Source organism: Dysidea avara, chromosome 1 (assembly GCF_963678975.1).
Source record: "Dysidea avara chromosome 1, odDysAvar1.4, whole genome shotgun sequence".
NCBI lineage: Eukaryota > Metazoa > Porifera > Demospongiae > Dictyoceratida > Dysideidae > Dysidea > Dysidea avara.
Window position 1 is genome coordinate 3,036,121 of NC_089272.1, and position 15,327 is coordinate 3,051,447.

The 15,327-nt window shown below is 38.0% G+C and overlaps 3 protein-coding genes across 6 annotated transcripts; 2 read left to right on the forward strand and 1 right to left on the reverse strand.

Annotated features, from left to right (window-relative positions):
• Positions 1-1,777: 1,777 nt before the first annotated feature.
• On the forward strand, positions 1,778-4,430 carry LOC136253178 (uncharacterized). The gene is made up of 4 exons (XM_066045806.1): positions 1,778-1,938; positions 2,336-2,563; positions 2,896-3,087; positions 3,196-4,430. Exons 1-4 carry the CDS (start codon positions 1,846-1,848, stop codon positions 3,241-3,243), a joined length of 561 nt encoding a protein of 186 aa, XP_065901878.1. The 5' UTR covers positions 1,778-1,845; the 3' UTR covers positions 3,244-4,430.
• A 2,940-nt stretch (positions 4,431-7,370) lies between these two features.
• LOC136253223 (uncharacterized) lies at positions 7,371-11,493 on the forward strand. Of its 2 annotated transcripts, XM_066045859.1 has the most exons (6): positions 7,371-7,882; positions 8,246-8,317; positions 8,365-8,421; positions 8,468-8,542; positions 8,596-8,812; positions 8,864-11,493. In XM_066045859.1, exons 1-6 carry the CDS (start codon positions 7,849-7,851, stop codon positions 11,415-11,417), a joined length of 3,009 nt encoding a protein of 1,002 aa, XP_065901931.1. In that variant the 5' UTR covers positions 7,371-7,848; the 3' UTR covers positions 11,418-11,493. The 2 variants fall into 2 exon arrangements, with proteins under 2 accessions (XP_065901931.1, XP_065901924.1); XM_066045852.1 differs by lacking the exon at positions 7,371-7,882 and having other exon boundaries at positions 7,900-8,317.
• On the reverse strand, positions 11,408-14,861 carry LOC136253238 (uncharacterized). Of its 3 annotated transcripts, XM_066045875.1 has the most exons (7): positions 14,802-14,861; positions 13,912-13,966; positions 13,486-13,557; positions 13,382-13,438; positions 13,261-13,335; positions 13,064-13,114; positions 11,408-13,013 (listed from the first exon to the last, which is right to left on the reverse strand). In XM_066045875.1, exons 2-7 carry the CDS (start codon positions 13,943-13,945, stop codon positions 11,494-11,496), a joined length of 1,809 nt encoding a protein of 602 aa, XP_065901947.1. In that variant the 5' UTR covers positions 13,946-13,966; positions 14,802-14,861; the 3' UTR covers positions 11,408-11,493. The 3 variants fall into 3 exon arrangements, with proteins under 3 accessions (XP_065901947.1, XP_065901953.1, XP_065901939.1); XM_066045881.1 differs by lacking the exons at positions 13,912-13,966; positions 14,802-14,861 and adding an exon at positions 14,606-14,721; XM_066045867.1 differs by lacking the exons at positions 13,912-13,966; positions 14,802-14,861 and having other exon boundaries at positions 13,486-13,903.
• Positions 14,862-15,327: the final 466 nt, after the last annotated feature.

A 15,327-nucleotide genomic window follows, 5' to 3' on the forward strand; every position in this document is an offset into this window, starting at 1 on the left:
TGATATGGCTGACATGTGTTCATAAATTTACGCTCCAGTTTTGTAAAGTTTTTTCCCATGAAGTGGATGTATTTTATTTTATTTTCTCACTGAATACAGTACCAGCAGCATACACTTGTACAGCAGCAGAACAAATAAACTGATAAAGGGATGCCACAGACCTATACTATATGAAGGGGCACAATGCATAATTAATTTTGTAAACTGTAGTGTATTTATGTAAGTAAAAATTTACACACATCAATTGAATAGTATTAGTGTCTTTTGAATGTGAAGGATAGATGATGCAAAGTCACAGTATATTTTTTTCATTGCTAATTCTTGTAATTCCACCAAGAGTTCTCTTTACATTATTCAACAACCTATACATAGTTCTATCTGTTAACTTGATCAAAGATGAGCTTTACTAGGTGATTTGTACAGGCTACAGTTAGAAGCCGGTTAGACACTCTTCCTTCACTATTTCATATTCTGTCAGTTTGCAACCAGAATTCCCAAACTATTAGCATAATTGACCAATCTAGAAATTATATTAGTTCTAATAATTAATCTGATGACTTATATAGCATGCAGCTCAGGTACAACATATTATTACTGAGGGGGTGAGATTGTCATGTTGATGCTGTGTTCAGTAAGTATAGTAGTATTTACCCACAATAAGTTATGATGACACTTAATTATAGGTCAATAAGTGGCTTTCAATTTTATTTTTTTGCTCAGTAGAATCACTAGCTAGCTACTTTTCACCTTCACTATACAGAGGGAACTTCATCAGTAGTAAAGTTTGCTTCAGCATTAACTCAAATTTGGAATTAAAATTGGCCCATTTGCTTAATGCAATGCATACCCTGAAAACAATATGCCTTAATCTTTAATAAAACTTTCTGCATAATAGTATATACCCAGTTACCTACCTGTATTATCATAGCCGGCCCATTGAAATTAGGCAGGACACCTCACTAATAAGGACACCTTGATCATATAGTAATTAGGACACTTGTCCATGCATGGTCCATGTTTAAACCCCTGGAAGCTATCATGGGTCTCAAGATGTGTGGAATAGAGGGGACTGCTCGCTGTATTATGATACATGTATATGTGTACATGTACAGTAGGGCTGAAACGGATGGCAATTTTACTATCCGGATATCTGACAAAATATTTCTGGATATCCTACAAATAGTGACATCATTACTTGCTATAAAATGTTGCATATTGACTTGTTTTACTAGTACTTGAGAATAGAAAGAAATACTAACATTACTATGAACATTAATTGTGGAAACCATGTATGTATCAAGGAAATTTACCAAACATTTCTTTAAGTTATTCAAAACTATCCTGATGGCTTCAAATCACTATCTGGATAGTAAATTATTATCCGGATATCTAGATAGCATGGATATCTAGATAGCATGGATATCTAGATAGCATGGATATCTGCTTCAGTCCTGATACACAGTTAATTTTATCTATTGACAACAGGTGTTTTATGCAAGACACAGCATTTTGGTACAGTTTAGGTTTTGGGAACATATGATACAATTTAATAAGGTCTATACATCTTCCACATGATGTAAACATGACAAGAACTTGTGTTTAAGCTGTACAATGTGATCTTATAGGTACACAATACAGTTGACAGGAAGATGTCATAGTGCGTGACAACACTGGACTGTGATGGTATAGCTGTACAGGAAGTGCAGAGTTGACAGAAACATGATGTAATATGTGACATCATTAAATGAGTGACTATATAAGCAGCAGACAACTAGAGGACCAGCATGTAATATTATAGCTAATTGTTTGTTAAAACATAGTTGTGTATACTTTGTTAGCTACAAGATGGGATCTGGAAGTCTTGAGATGTCATTGCCTCCTGTGTCTTCATACCTCATAAATGTTGCTTTGGGGACTATTCCTAAAATGCTACTCATTGTAAGTCCACCTACTGTATGCATTAGTGTGTAAGAGTGTTGAGTTATAGCTGTATCATGCATTTTAACTATCTCCATGAACTACTATACAAAGGGCTTAGTCTCCATTACCTGCTAACTTTAGACTGGCTGAATGGATCCTAAAACATCAATAATTCCAAGTCACTTTAGCATTAATTCTGGTCGATTGATGTGTTAATACAATCAAATGTGATGAAAGTTCCATAATAAAGAACGTTAGAATTAAATTTTTAGTGAGCTATAACTGTTGTTCCTCATATGGAGAGGCTATAAATCCACTGTTTTGTACAATTTCTATTGTTTGGAGTGTTTCACTCATGCACATACCAGATGTACAGCACTTACTAGTCATGTATACAATTTTTCTATCAATTTAGATATTGGCAAGTGCCATTGCTGCATTCCGAGCTGACCTATTCTCGTCACTACTTGATGATAGTGGAAGGAGAGACTTACCAGTTGAAATATGTACCTATAGCAAAGATGACGGGGACTACAGAGGAGATCGTATTTGTAATAACGCACTAGCCAATGCCATTGTCTGTATCTTAGTAGCTATTGCACTGATGATGGTTGACCTACTAATCCCATGTCTCAATACAATGGTAGGTATCAAGAAGCTTGTACTGCATAGTACAGTAGAAACACATACATACGTAGCTATTGTTGTGATAATTATACTACATCTAGAAACTTGTGTATGTAATTGACTGAGCGTCCAATCTGTCTATCATATACTAGTTTAAATTCTACACATGGTTACTGGAAGACTACTATAATAGTTTACTAAAAACGTAACTAGTTGAAATTCTGCTGATTCTGTGTAGTATGTATATGTATAATGTGAATGCCTCAACTCAGTCTAATTCCTGCATTGTCTTGGCTGTTGTATAGCTACAACACCATTAGATGTGATTGTGATATTCTCTCTCTACAGTATGTCAGACTAGCACACATCTTCAGTTTGTTATGGGAGGGATTGATGGCAGTCTATTGGCTGATCAGTGCTGCACTACTGGCTGACCTGTACTCAGAATATTGTAATGTTGATGATAGTTTTGATTGTGAAGAAAGAGAGAAGAAATTCCTTGTGCTACCTATACTAGGATTTGCCTGCATGGGTGGATGGGTAAGTTGGACATTTCTATTATGTACAATAATAGTATTTGATGTGTTGGTTTTGTTATTACTTTGAACTTGAGTTTGTGATTGAATTTATCTTATTTTTTTCTAATAGATTGCAGTTGGTGTGCTTTCAACAGTGAGACTTTTCATGAAGAAATAAATTAGATATGTAAACATTTTAATAATTATAATTCTGTGTATCTATATGTGTAAATGTGAGATGAATTTTAAGAGCAATTATGTAATCTGTTGTACATAAGTTTAGTGCAGCCTTACAATAGAATATTTTCAGTCATAGAATTTACGAACTAACTAATAAGCAAACCTCTCATGGGAAAGTTGTAAGGGAGATAAAGATAGCAACTATGAGTATGATTTGATCAGCAAGGCTTAACTTTTCAAACATGTGAAAAGGTCACAGTGTGCATGTAGTGTGTGTATGTGTCTGTCTGTCTGTCTGTCTGTCTGATAGGAGAGTAGATAAACCCATTCTACACTGAACCACTTCTTTGCTAATGTGCTGGGAAATCTGCTGTGATCTAGATATTCCTCAAACATTTATGGTGGAAAATTTCTAAAGAATGTAAATTTCTCTGTTTAACACACACACACACACACACAAACACACACACACACACACACACACACACACACTTGATCTCTGGCTGTAGGCTTTGTTGGTTGGGTCATCTATCTACGAACGTGTGACCATCGTCTTCCAAAACAGACATTGTTTGGATGGTTGCCTCAGCCCTCAGCCTCATCCACCACATGGAACTAAGCTTCGATGACAAGATAGTGTTAGTGGGACCTGAAACCTTTTCATATTGTTGAAGGTGACTGGTATGTGGTAACACAAAACAGAGATGAGTGGAGGAAATTGTCAGAATCCCATTTGATAACAACAGAACCTGCCTGTGTAGCAGCAGAGATTTTTTGTGATAGATGTGGTAGATACTTTAGAAGGGCTCAAGATATGGCTACAGACACAGGTGTGATAGTATCAGATTCTGACGTACAGTATAGGGAGCAGCAATAGTGTTTTCAAGCGTTCTAGTTGCCATTGAACATTTAGACATTGCTAGGATTTGTTGAGGCACAATTGTATACGAGTTTAATGTGGCATTGATGATTTATTCCATCTGCTACACAGCAGAAAGACATCTCCATAAGATAGTGGTCTTCACTCAAGTCAAGTCTAGTGTGTGTGTGGTGCATGTGTAAATGTGTGTGTGTGTGTGTGTGTGTGTGTGTGTGTGTGTGTGTGTGTGTGTGTGTGTGTGTGTGTGTGTGTGTGTGTGTGTGTGTGTGTGTGTGTGTGTGTGTGTGTGTGAGAGAGAGAGAGATTACAGCCAAATAGTTGCAAAAGACTCAAATGTTCATGGGGATGTGGCCCGTCACAGTGCAGTCAATTGCTGTTTTTTCCTTGAGCAAGCTAGAAAAGTTATTCAGTTCATATTGCTTCAATCTAGCTACTTTGCTGTTTAAATGGGGACATGGTATGTACGTATTAACTGGCAAGGAAAACAGCCTACCCACCTGTGAGTTAACTTTGCCAGCCAGACTGCATTCATTACTGATTTTCAATATTTAATAGTTGCATCATTTTGTGATATAAAAGAATTAACTACATTACAGTGAGACTATCATGTTCAGTGTTACTGTATGAGTGTGTAGTGTATGTATTTTAATCACAATTCAGATTAGAAATATAACTAATACTACATTTATATTATGGCTATGAGGTTGAGTAGTAGCGTGGAAGCTTTGCATTGAAGATATGAGCGTTAAGTATCTTTATAGCTTCAAATAATTATCTGTTCAGATACTGAATTAATATCTGAGTATCATACATGCAGATATTATCTAGTGTGTGAGTATGTGTGTGTGTGTGTGTGTGTGTGTGTGTGTGTGTAGGTGATGGGGTCAGTGTTTTTTTAAAATACCTTACAGTGACCCCAGGGTAATGGCTACTAGCCAGCTAAACTGACAATGATCATGAGGTTGAATTGCTGTGTGCTGAGCCTGGGTCAAGATGCCACCTAATGGTACAACTTGACACACACCAGCCTGGTGACCCTGTTGTTGCACTCCAGGTCTGCACTTAGGACAGACATAGCTTGGTGCCAGACTGTCACAACATCAGGGGCACATGAAGCTGCCGGAACTCTAATCGGTCAATTTTTGCCATTATCTGTTCTTTCCTATTTGAAAGTGTTAATTGTGTTGATATGTCTTTGGTATTGTTTTGGTGTTTACTTATCATATGTATGTGATGTGTTCTTCTGAGCAAGGAAGAATGGCTGTAGCCGATTGCCTGGAGGTTAAATATATAAATCAAATCAAATGTATCCTACTGTATATACAGAACTACACGTTCTGTGCCTACACAGTGTAGGTACTATAAGTATTGATACTATATAATAGAAAGTGTCTGTGATGAAAACCATCATAATAATGTAGATATTTATAATCTGTGTATGGTATGATCCTATTGCAAATTAATCCGACAACCATAGCAACTGTTACTAGGCTACAGAAATTTAAAAATAACCACTGCAAAAGTCCAATCACACTTAGCAACCGTTGCCTGGCAACCATTGATATGGCCGCAAAATGACTTTTACCTTAGCAACGGTTACCTAGCAACCGTTGCTAAGCAACCATATTGTGTCATACCTTGGGGCATCTATCACTATGGTAAAAATAGTTGCCAAATCGGACATTTACTTCTAATATAAACACACCACAATATTTTAGCCAATCAAATTAGTATTATAGATTTTTGTCATGGGACCTTGACAAACAAGTGTAATACTAATTCTATTGGCTAATCGCTTGACGTATTTCAATATAATACGTCAAGCTGCTATTGAGAGTATTATACAGTAACACATTCAGTTGTTGGATTAGATCCTATTATAAGGCATGGTGTACTGGTACCAGGATACTTTGGATTACTAATTGTACCATGTATAAATGAAAGCTCTACAATTATCATCCACTTTCTTGTGTGCTATCAGAGCATCCAATGGTTTCTCTATAGCAAAAGTTTTGATTGCTGTACATATTACAATGTTTGCATTGCAGAGTGTCACTCATAAACATACAAACCACAACAGGCTAGTTGTTGTTTCAAGACATGTTCAAGTTCAGACTATGCTGAAAGACAGTACAAGGAATAATTTAACATTGAGTAGGACCATTCTCATGCAGTGTCTATTGCCCTCTCCTGAACTTGTCATGGAGCCAAGTGTCTGTTGTTGACACCTTTACTATCACCATCAATAATCTGCTTGGCTCTTGAGAAAAAAAATCCACTCAGTTTTATTTTTAGCTGCTTTTCAGGTCAACTTTTACATTCTATATTAAAAGATCATGAAACATATGTAACCACATTGCTATTTGCATATTATGGATTGTATATAGCTAAGACACTTCAAACAGCTGTGTAACTACTATAGCTGTGTAGTCAATGTAAGTAATCTAATGGGTTAACTCATTTACCCTTTGACTAAATTATTACAGTAGCACCACTGACAGTTGGTTGGCAATGTGTACATTATTATTTATTTATTTATTTATTATTAGCGCTTTACAGTGACCAGCACTGAAGGTCTGACAGCAACATGTGCTGCAGCCTTAGAATTACCTAACCTACAAGGACTTAGACCTAGTGACTTAACTTACTGACTGAATAAGGTGTAACAGAAAAGGGGCCAAAGTAAGGAAAAAAATCCCTCCAACCCCAGGATTCGAACATGATGAGACTACATATAGTTTTGTAAGGCAGCACACCCTCACACTCACAATTCAATGGAGGCCTGAAGTTGAAGCAGTTCTCCTCCTAAATAGCTACATAATTATAATATCAAGAGTTAATAATAAAATAATATCTTATGAGTATACCATGGCTCCATTTTCTGCATGCATATATACACATTTTGCACATGTGCGTGTACACACAAATACACACACCACCACACATCAAGACACACGGTAGTGTGTCGTGCGGCCAAGAAAGCCGGCGACCACACCGTGAGTATATTTACAGGATCAAGACACACAGTAGTGTGTCGTGCGGCCAAGAAAGCCGGCGACCACACCGTGAGTATATTTACAGGAAGAAAGAAAACAGCTTTTTCACGCATGCATAGCTCCACGGCCTCTTCTCCAAAGCACACTATTTTTGCATTATAGCTGTATGCCACACAGCAAATTAGATTAAATTCGCAACAGCCATTTGCGAGATATGGGCGTCCAAAATTTCGTTTTAATTTCTTCGTTTTTTTCTTCTTATGCCGTACGGGGGGCTACGGGGGCTTCAATTTCTTTTCGCACACTTTGCAAAAATTGCTATAAAATGCAAACGTGTAACTCGATTGCCTCGATCTTTGGCACAAATTAAGAACGTGTAACGGTGGATTCACGTACCAAGTTTGTTGTAAGTCTGAGTAGTATTCAAGGAGTTATGGACGTTTATTCACGTAAAAACAGATCAAACTTCTGTCACGGCTACAGGGTAAACCAAGCATAGAAATAACTTGAAAATTGGTGTGTAGATAGGCTGATCATCGTAGCAGTGCCTTTTGATAGTTTGAATAGCAATAGAGTTACAGCGACAAAGTTATAAAGCAAAAACTAAGCAAGTGTAAAATCGCGGGATCGAGATACTCCTTATCCGTAATGACGTCACAAATTTAAAATGGCCGCGATAGTTGTGGGAGTTTATACAGCGTCTAATGGAAGAGAGTAGCGTTTCAACATGATTACAGTAAAGAAACTCAGCAATAACGATGGTGAGGGTTATAAATTACCGTCCGATTACAGACATACATTTATGCACGGAAAATACTTATCGAGGGTTGGTTTTTTTTGCTGAAGTGTTGAATGCGACGGATTGTCCGGAGTCTTATCGTTAAAGCAGAAACATAATCTTCTAAGAAGCGTTTACTGATGTAATGTAACTATCTTTTCACAAAGCTGGCGAGAGTAAAAGTGTTTTGGGTGCGCAATGATGCATCTTTTCATTTACAGAGGCTTTTGAGACTACCTACATGGCCACAGATTACTGTTGGGTTGGGTTGGTATATGGTATTTCTTTAAATTGTGTCATCAAAATATTATGTACATTAATTTGTCATTTTTTGTTATCACGAAAGATGGCATTGCTGACAACTTGATGAACCCAGCTTCTGCCCTGACTGTTGGAGACGACTTTGAAGATCAGTCTGGTAATGCAGTGCTTGTGAGGTCTTGTGTTTTACTCCTGCTGTTGTAGATTGCAGCGGCAAGGATATCAATGTTATGATTGACAATGAAGATGATCCTCCTGCTGGTAAGGTGTATATGCTATCGTTTTGTTATTAATCTTGGTACTGCAGATAAAAAGGATGCAAGTGAAGTAGTAGTTGAGGATATCATTCAGTGTATGGAGACCAATGAACATGGCGATTCTGGTAAGTATTATGGTATGTGGGAGTGATGTTCAGCATCTCCCTTTGTACTATAGATGGTATTTCTGATATACTGGCTTGCTGCACTGACAGTGAAAATGTAGCAAAAGCACTTGATGAGAATGATGTTATGCCACTGTTGACTGAGAAAGATATTCCTGGTGCATCTCTTAATGGGAAAAAACCAAGCGAGTTGAAAGTTGTTCAGTTAAAGAGGTGGCTTAACTGTCGGGATGCACCAGTAAGCGGAAAGAAGCCTGAGCTAATTCAACGGTATGGTTAGCAATAATCACAAGCTAGGTTTACTAATACATGTTGTTGTAGAGTATGTGATTATATCAAATATGGATGGGATCGGTTTTTGATTGATCCGGATGGTGGTACTAACGTACAACAGAAGTTGCAGGCAGAAGCTGCACACTCAGATATAGCTATTTTGCAATCTGTCCCTAAGTCCAATGATATGCACTGGTCAAAGCAGATATACCGTGTTCCGAAGATTACATTTGGTATGATCTTTGATTTTATAGTTGAACGCAAAGTATTAGCTCAGAAAGCCAACTGTATTGATGATGCCTCAGAAAAAAGAGATGATTCTTTCCTCTGCTGTCAAAATGAGGATATGTCATTAGGTGCTAGTACTACTGGTGACCCAATTGTATATACCCGCTCCTTGGATAAGGCCTATCGTTTCTTTCAAGATGGTCATGTCCAGAATGTTAGGTATCATCCAATGCCAGCTCAGCCAGACTTTGTTTGTGTGGGTGCATCTGTTTTGCCTTCAATGAAAAAAGACAGGATGTACAATGTGTTTGTCATTTTGTCAAAACTCTCTACTAAAGTTAAATCAGCATTTTGTGTTTGCCCGGCCGGACTGTCTGGCTGTTGTAACCATGTCACAGCAACACTCTACTACATCGAAGAATATTTTCGACTAGGACTAGATGAAGAAGACAAGAAAGGCTGTACAGAAAAGCTGCAGACTTGGATTCAGCCAAGAAAGAAAAAGGTCGATGCACGTCCAACTAATTTAGTATCCCTGAGTAAATCAGTTTATGGTGTGGAGAAAAGGTCAAAAGTTTACAAAATAAATAAATGGGATTGCCGACCAACATCCAGAAGAATAGCACAACCAGCACGAAAGGCTAATTTGTGGAATAGACTAATGATGCTGGATCAGTCCAAGAAAGATGCTGCTACTTCTGCCGTTAATTCAGCTACCAATAGTATAGAAAGAAAGAAAGCAAATGCCACACAATCAATGTTGAGTAGATATGGAACATCTTGCTTTTTGCAATTGTTCGACGCTGAGCCAGCTCCATCGGTAAATAGAAGTGAGCAGATTAGAGAAGAAAGGATTGCAAGAGCCGCAGCAGAGCAACTTAAGTTTAAGCATAGTCTATCAAAATCAGTCAACAATGTGAACCATGATCACTGTTACCCAAACTCTGTGATCACTGCCAGCCAGTATAAAGTGAAAGACAAGCCAGCACCACAACATCTCCTTAGAACTCTTTATGAAGAACATATTTGCATAGGCCCAACTGAAGCTGTTCAACTGGAACTAACAACACGTGATCAATCAAAGTCAGATCTTTGGCACAAAGAACGAAAGCTAAGAATAACCTCGTCTGTAATGAAATCCGTTTGCAACAGAAGACCAACAACTGACCACAATAGTTTCATAAAAAACAAACTAGCCCCAAAACCAATCAACTCAGCTGCCATAAAACATGGACAAAGATACGAGGACACTGCAATCAGATGCTACTTGGAGCACCAGGATAAGAAGGGACTTATCGTAAAAATCAAAAGGTGTGGGTTATTCGTCAACCCAGCTATTCCTTGGTTGGCTGCAACACCCGATTCTGTTGTCGAAATTGGACCAGATACTGGATGCTTGGAAGTTAAATGCCCTTTTGTTTGCTCTACAATATCTTTTACTGAAGCCTCGTTAAAACCTTCTTTCTGTTTAGAAAAAAGTAACGGAAGGTTGCAACTAAAAAGGAAGCACCAATATTATTATCAAGTGCAGACACAGCTGTTTGTAACTCAGTTGTTTTGGTGTGACTTTGTGGTGTGGTCCCCAACTGAAGGTATTTTGGTAGAAAGGATTGATTTTGATGAACTATTTACTGCAAACATGGTTTCTAAAGCTCGGAGCTTTTATTTTGATACATTTTTGCCATCTGTGGTTGCATGCACAACCATCAGACCCAGTTCAATGGACATTACTCCACTGGCTACAGCTGCTTATGTTTGTACTAAAATGGCTTTACAGGAAGAGGATAAAGAAGAGAAAATGAATGATGCAGGCAGTGATGTACAGCTATTGTCAGTGTGTGAAGTGAGCAGACCATCAATTGATTTACAACAGCTAGATTGTGTACGTCACAATGTTGATGGCGATGGAAACTGCTTATTTTATGCAATTGCACATCAGATGGGTTTAATTGGGCAGAATTGTCATGGAGATCATTATGTTGCCGACCAGCTGAGAACTTTAGCATTAGCTTGTATGCAGAAGTTTCCAGATGTTCGCTTGGAAGATGGAATGACAGTTTGTCAATGGAAACAAAAGAAGCTTCACATCATACAGAATGCTCAGTGGGGAGGAGATTTAGAAATACGCTTGCTTGCCATAGCACTTGAAAGAGACGTTGTTGTTATCAGTGGCTTGCAGAATACTTTTACTTCTGCACGAAGATTTCCTTGTCATCCACCACCAATCCCCAAGATGAGGGGTGGTATTTTTATTCCAGTAAATGTCACTGAATTGGCTGCCCAGTGGAAGTACTACAATCCACGTCCTTTACTTATTATTTATAATGACATCAATCATTACGACTCCACAATCTACATGAACAATTTTAAGTGATCATTGTATATAGTTTTTTAAAAGAAATTAACATCTGCTGTTTTAATTGTGGTAATTATTTAAATCAAATATTAAATCAACATACCAGAGGGGGTCCAAAATTACTAAGCATACAGCACACATAGATCAAATTACTAACAGAATCCCACATGGATGCTGGGATATTGCCTTGTAATATTCGAAACTCCTTAACACGTCCTATAGCTCGTTCGACATGTACCCTCAAACTGGCAATTTTTTTAGTCAGAAACACATCATTGGCTGCCATTTGGGCATTTGATTGAAGAAAGGGGGGCATGTTTAGGCGAATACCATAAGGAATCAGCAAATCTTCAATTGTAAACCCCTTGTCAGCCATTATTTCATCTCCGGGTTCCAATTTTTCTATTATTCCACTCAATGCAACTAACTTCCGGTCGGATATTGATCCTTCATAAGCCTCCGATACAAAAGAGATAGCACCACTCGGTGTCACACCAATTAAAACTTTGACAGTATTTCTGTTTTTATATGATGAAAAGGTACAAGCCTGAGACAAGAGAGAAGATGGTCGTTCGATGTAAAACTCTGTTGCATCAATGATAATCCTAGTATTTGGGTAATCTTTCTTGAAACTGTCTGGCATATATTTCTTGACTATGTGCCATGATGGAAAGGTCTCAATTGATTTCAAGTTATGGTACATCAGATTAATCCAAGTGTTCGTAACCCGGGAAACAGATGATTGTGAAATACCAAATCTAACTGCACAATCAAGTTCAGGAAAGCCACGTCGAATCCTAACCAGGGTCAAGAAAAACTGTTCGACTAATGGAAGCTTACAAGCAGGTCCAACCTTTACCTCATCATAATCGCATTTACTTCTCTTTCCATTCCACTGTCGCATCACACTTGCATCAGACTCTAGAAGTTCTTCATAAAAAGCCATCAACGTTTCGTAATCAGAAAATCCAGTATAGAATTTAACCAAACCATCATCATCTTTGACATTTTCCAGCCTAAATAAAGCTCTATCAAGCTTGTTCTGTGTTTCTGATAACTTGAGTTTAAGTTCTAAAATCTCTTTTCGTAGATCGGAAATCGATGGATCTGGATCACCAAAAGGTTCCATCCCATCATTGAATATTTCGTCTTCCTTATCTTTGTTCAGCAACTTAATCTGTTTCATGTGCATATCAATGTCTGGTGGCTGTAAAGCCTTTTGAGAAGTCAATGACACACGTTGGTTAGTTTGGCTCCAGGGAAATATTGATGGGATTGCATCATGTTTAAGACGTGGCCTTCCACCTTCCAGAGGGAGGTCTGCAAAAACAAAATCATGGGGCTTGAAATGTTTAGAGCAAATCTTGGTGTATTTGTTCACAACAAAGTCGCTACCAGGGTCTCGACGTATTTTATTGATCCACATTTTTCCTTTAGCTGATGATATATCCGGAAAACAATGAAATGAAATCTTTGGTAGGCCTGCTTTAACCCGGTCCTTGTTACGTCCAGTAGTATTCTTACAGTCTGGAACACAGCAATAAAAGCCTCCCCAAGGGTTCTTACTGTTTGAATGTCCGGAAAATTTCTTGTTAGCATTGTGATCTATTTTGCCTATGAATGCACATTTCATTGCACTGACATGCTTGACAAAGAAATTATACCTGCCAGGTTATCATCCACTAATAACTTTCTAGTAGGCACATCTTCAGGATCTGTGGTACAAATTAATCAAAATTTAGATATTCACACTACAGTTGAAGCAAATATCAAATTTAGTGCACAAAGAGCAAATAAATTGAATGTGCATGTTATTTTGGTTGATACGATTTGTTTATTTCAGATCTAATTCACAACATACCAGAATCGCCATGTTCATTGGTCTCCATACACTGAATGATATCCTCAACTACTACTTCACTTGCATCCTTTTTATCTGCAGTACCAAGATTAATAACAAAACGATAGCATATACACCTTACCAGCAGGAGGATCATCTTCATTGTCAATCATAACATTGATATCCTTGCCGCTGCAATCTACAACAGCAGGAGTAAAACACAAGACCTCACAAGCACTGCATTACCAGACTGATCTTCAGTGTCGTCTCCAACAGTCAGGGCAGAAGCTGGGTTCATCAAGTTGTCAGCAATGCCATCTTTCGTGATAACAAAAAATGACAAATTAATGTACATAATATTTTGATGACACAATTTAAAGAAATACCATATACCAACCCAACCCAACAGTAATCTGTGGCCATGTAGGTAGTCTCAAAAGCCTCTGTAAATGAAAAGATGCATCATTGCGCACCCAAAACACTTTTACTCTCGCCAGCTTTGTGAAAAGATAGTTACATTACATCAGTAAACGCTTCTTAGAAGATTATGTTTCTGCTTTAGCGATAAGACTCCGGACAATCCGTCGCATTCAACACTTCAGCAAACCCTCGATAAGTATTTTCCGTGCATAAATGTATGTCTGTAATCGGACGGTAATTTATAACCCTCACCATCGTTATTGCTGAGTTTCTTTACTGTAATCATATTGAAACGCTACTCTCTTCTATTAGACCATAGATAATAGAGTAAAGGGATAGGAAACGCAAGCGATTTCCGGTTTGATTTCCGTTACGCGTGACTTGAAAGGACAAGACAGTTTTGTGAGAATTAGTGTTCTAAGCAGCGTAAATAGTAATCCAACAGACTACAGTAAGTATTTAGGCCTATGTGAGAGATTTTGGCGAGAGAATTCAGACCGTACATTTTGTAACAAAGCGTATCGCATTAACCGTGATTGTTACACGCTGTCACACTTTCGCTCATCGTACCTTCATGCCTCTTCCATACCGCTTCTTTTATAGCCGGTTCCACTTTCGAATCTTGTGGTAAGCTAGGCGTGTCACCAACACAGTCTTTTACCGTTGCGTTGTACTGCAAGGTGGTTAAAACTTTTGGTTAAAAATGGAAGATACTTAGTCGTTTCTTCAAGCAACAGTTCCTGTTTTGCTCCGATATTTCCTCTGGTTCCCTCTGTTAAATGGTAAGGAATAGGTTTATCACAGTTAAAAGGATAGAATATATTTACGAAGAAAGTAAAGTGGTTTAAAGTAATTTTTGGGCCGTTTTTTTCACTTTCAATCTCCTTTACTTTTGCGTATAACTTCCTTGAGGGTTGGTACCATCCTAATTCCCTCGATTACTTACTTGAGTTCACTGTAGCGAAGTTTCACAGTCGTTGGTTACAAAATTCTGTCGTTACAACAATTTGTTTCTCTTTGATACAAGCGCAGCAAGCGTAACGAGTATGTTCGTGACGTACTACACGGAATTCCAATAGAAATGTACGTATTTTGTGACGTCACGTTATTGCGTTTCCTATCCCTTTACTCTATTATCTATGATTAGACGCTGTATAAACTCCCACAACTATCGCGGCCATTTTAAATTTGTGACGTCATTACGGATTGTAACAGTACAACGTGTTCAATCAATCAAGCATTATTCTAGAATGATCTCTTGCACGCATGCGCACATACATGTTACATCACCAACATCTCCCTCTTTTAAAAGTACAGTATAGGGAGTCCTAAGTACAATAAATCAACTGTAATTTACCAAAAAAAAAAAATGAGGCCTAAATCAATGTTATACATTAGAAAAAAAATGTCTCAATCATCGTCACGATATCTAGCCGGTAGTTTGATGATACGACCAGAGCGGGTCATCTTTTGCTCAGACAGTACCTCATCTGTATACGTGCCCTCATTAGACCCAACAGTGTCTGTAACTACTTGGTTTTCATTTGTGACTTGGTCCTGAGTAATCTTTGATGCTTCATCTGGCATTACTTCCTGTCCAGCTATAGGAACAACTGGCTCAATTGTGACAGAAGTTGGAATGTCTGTGTCTTCTATAGTTGTTCTTAA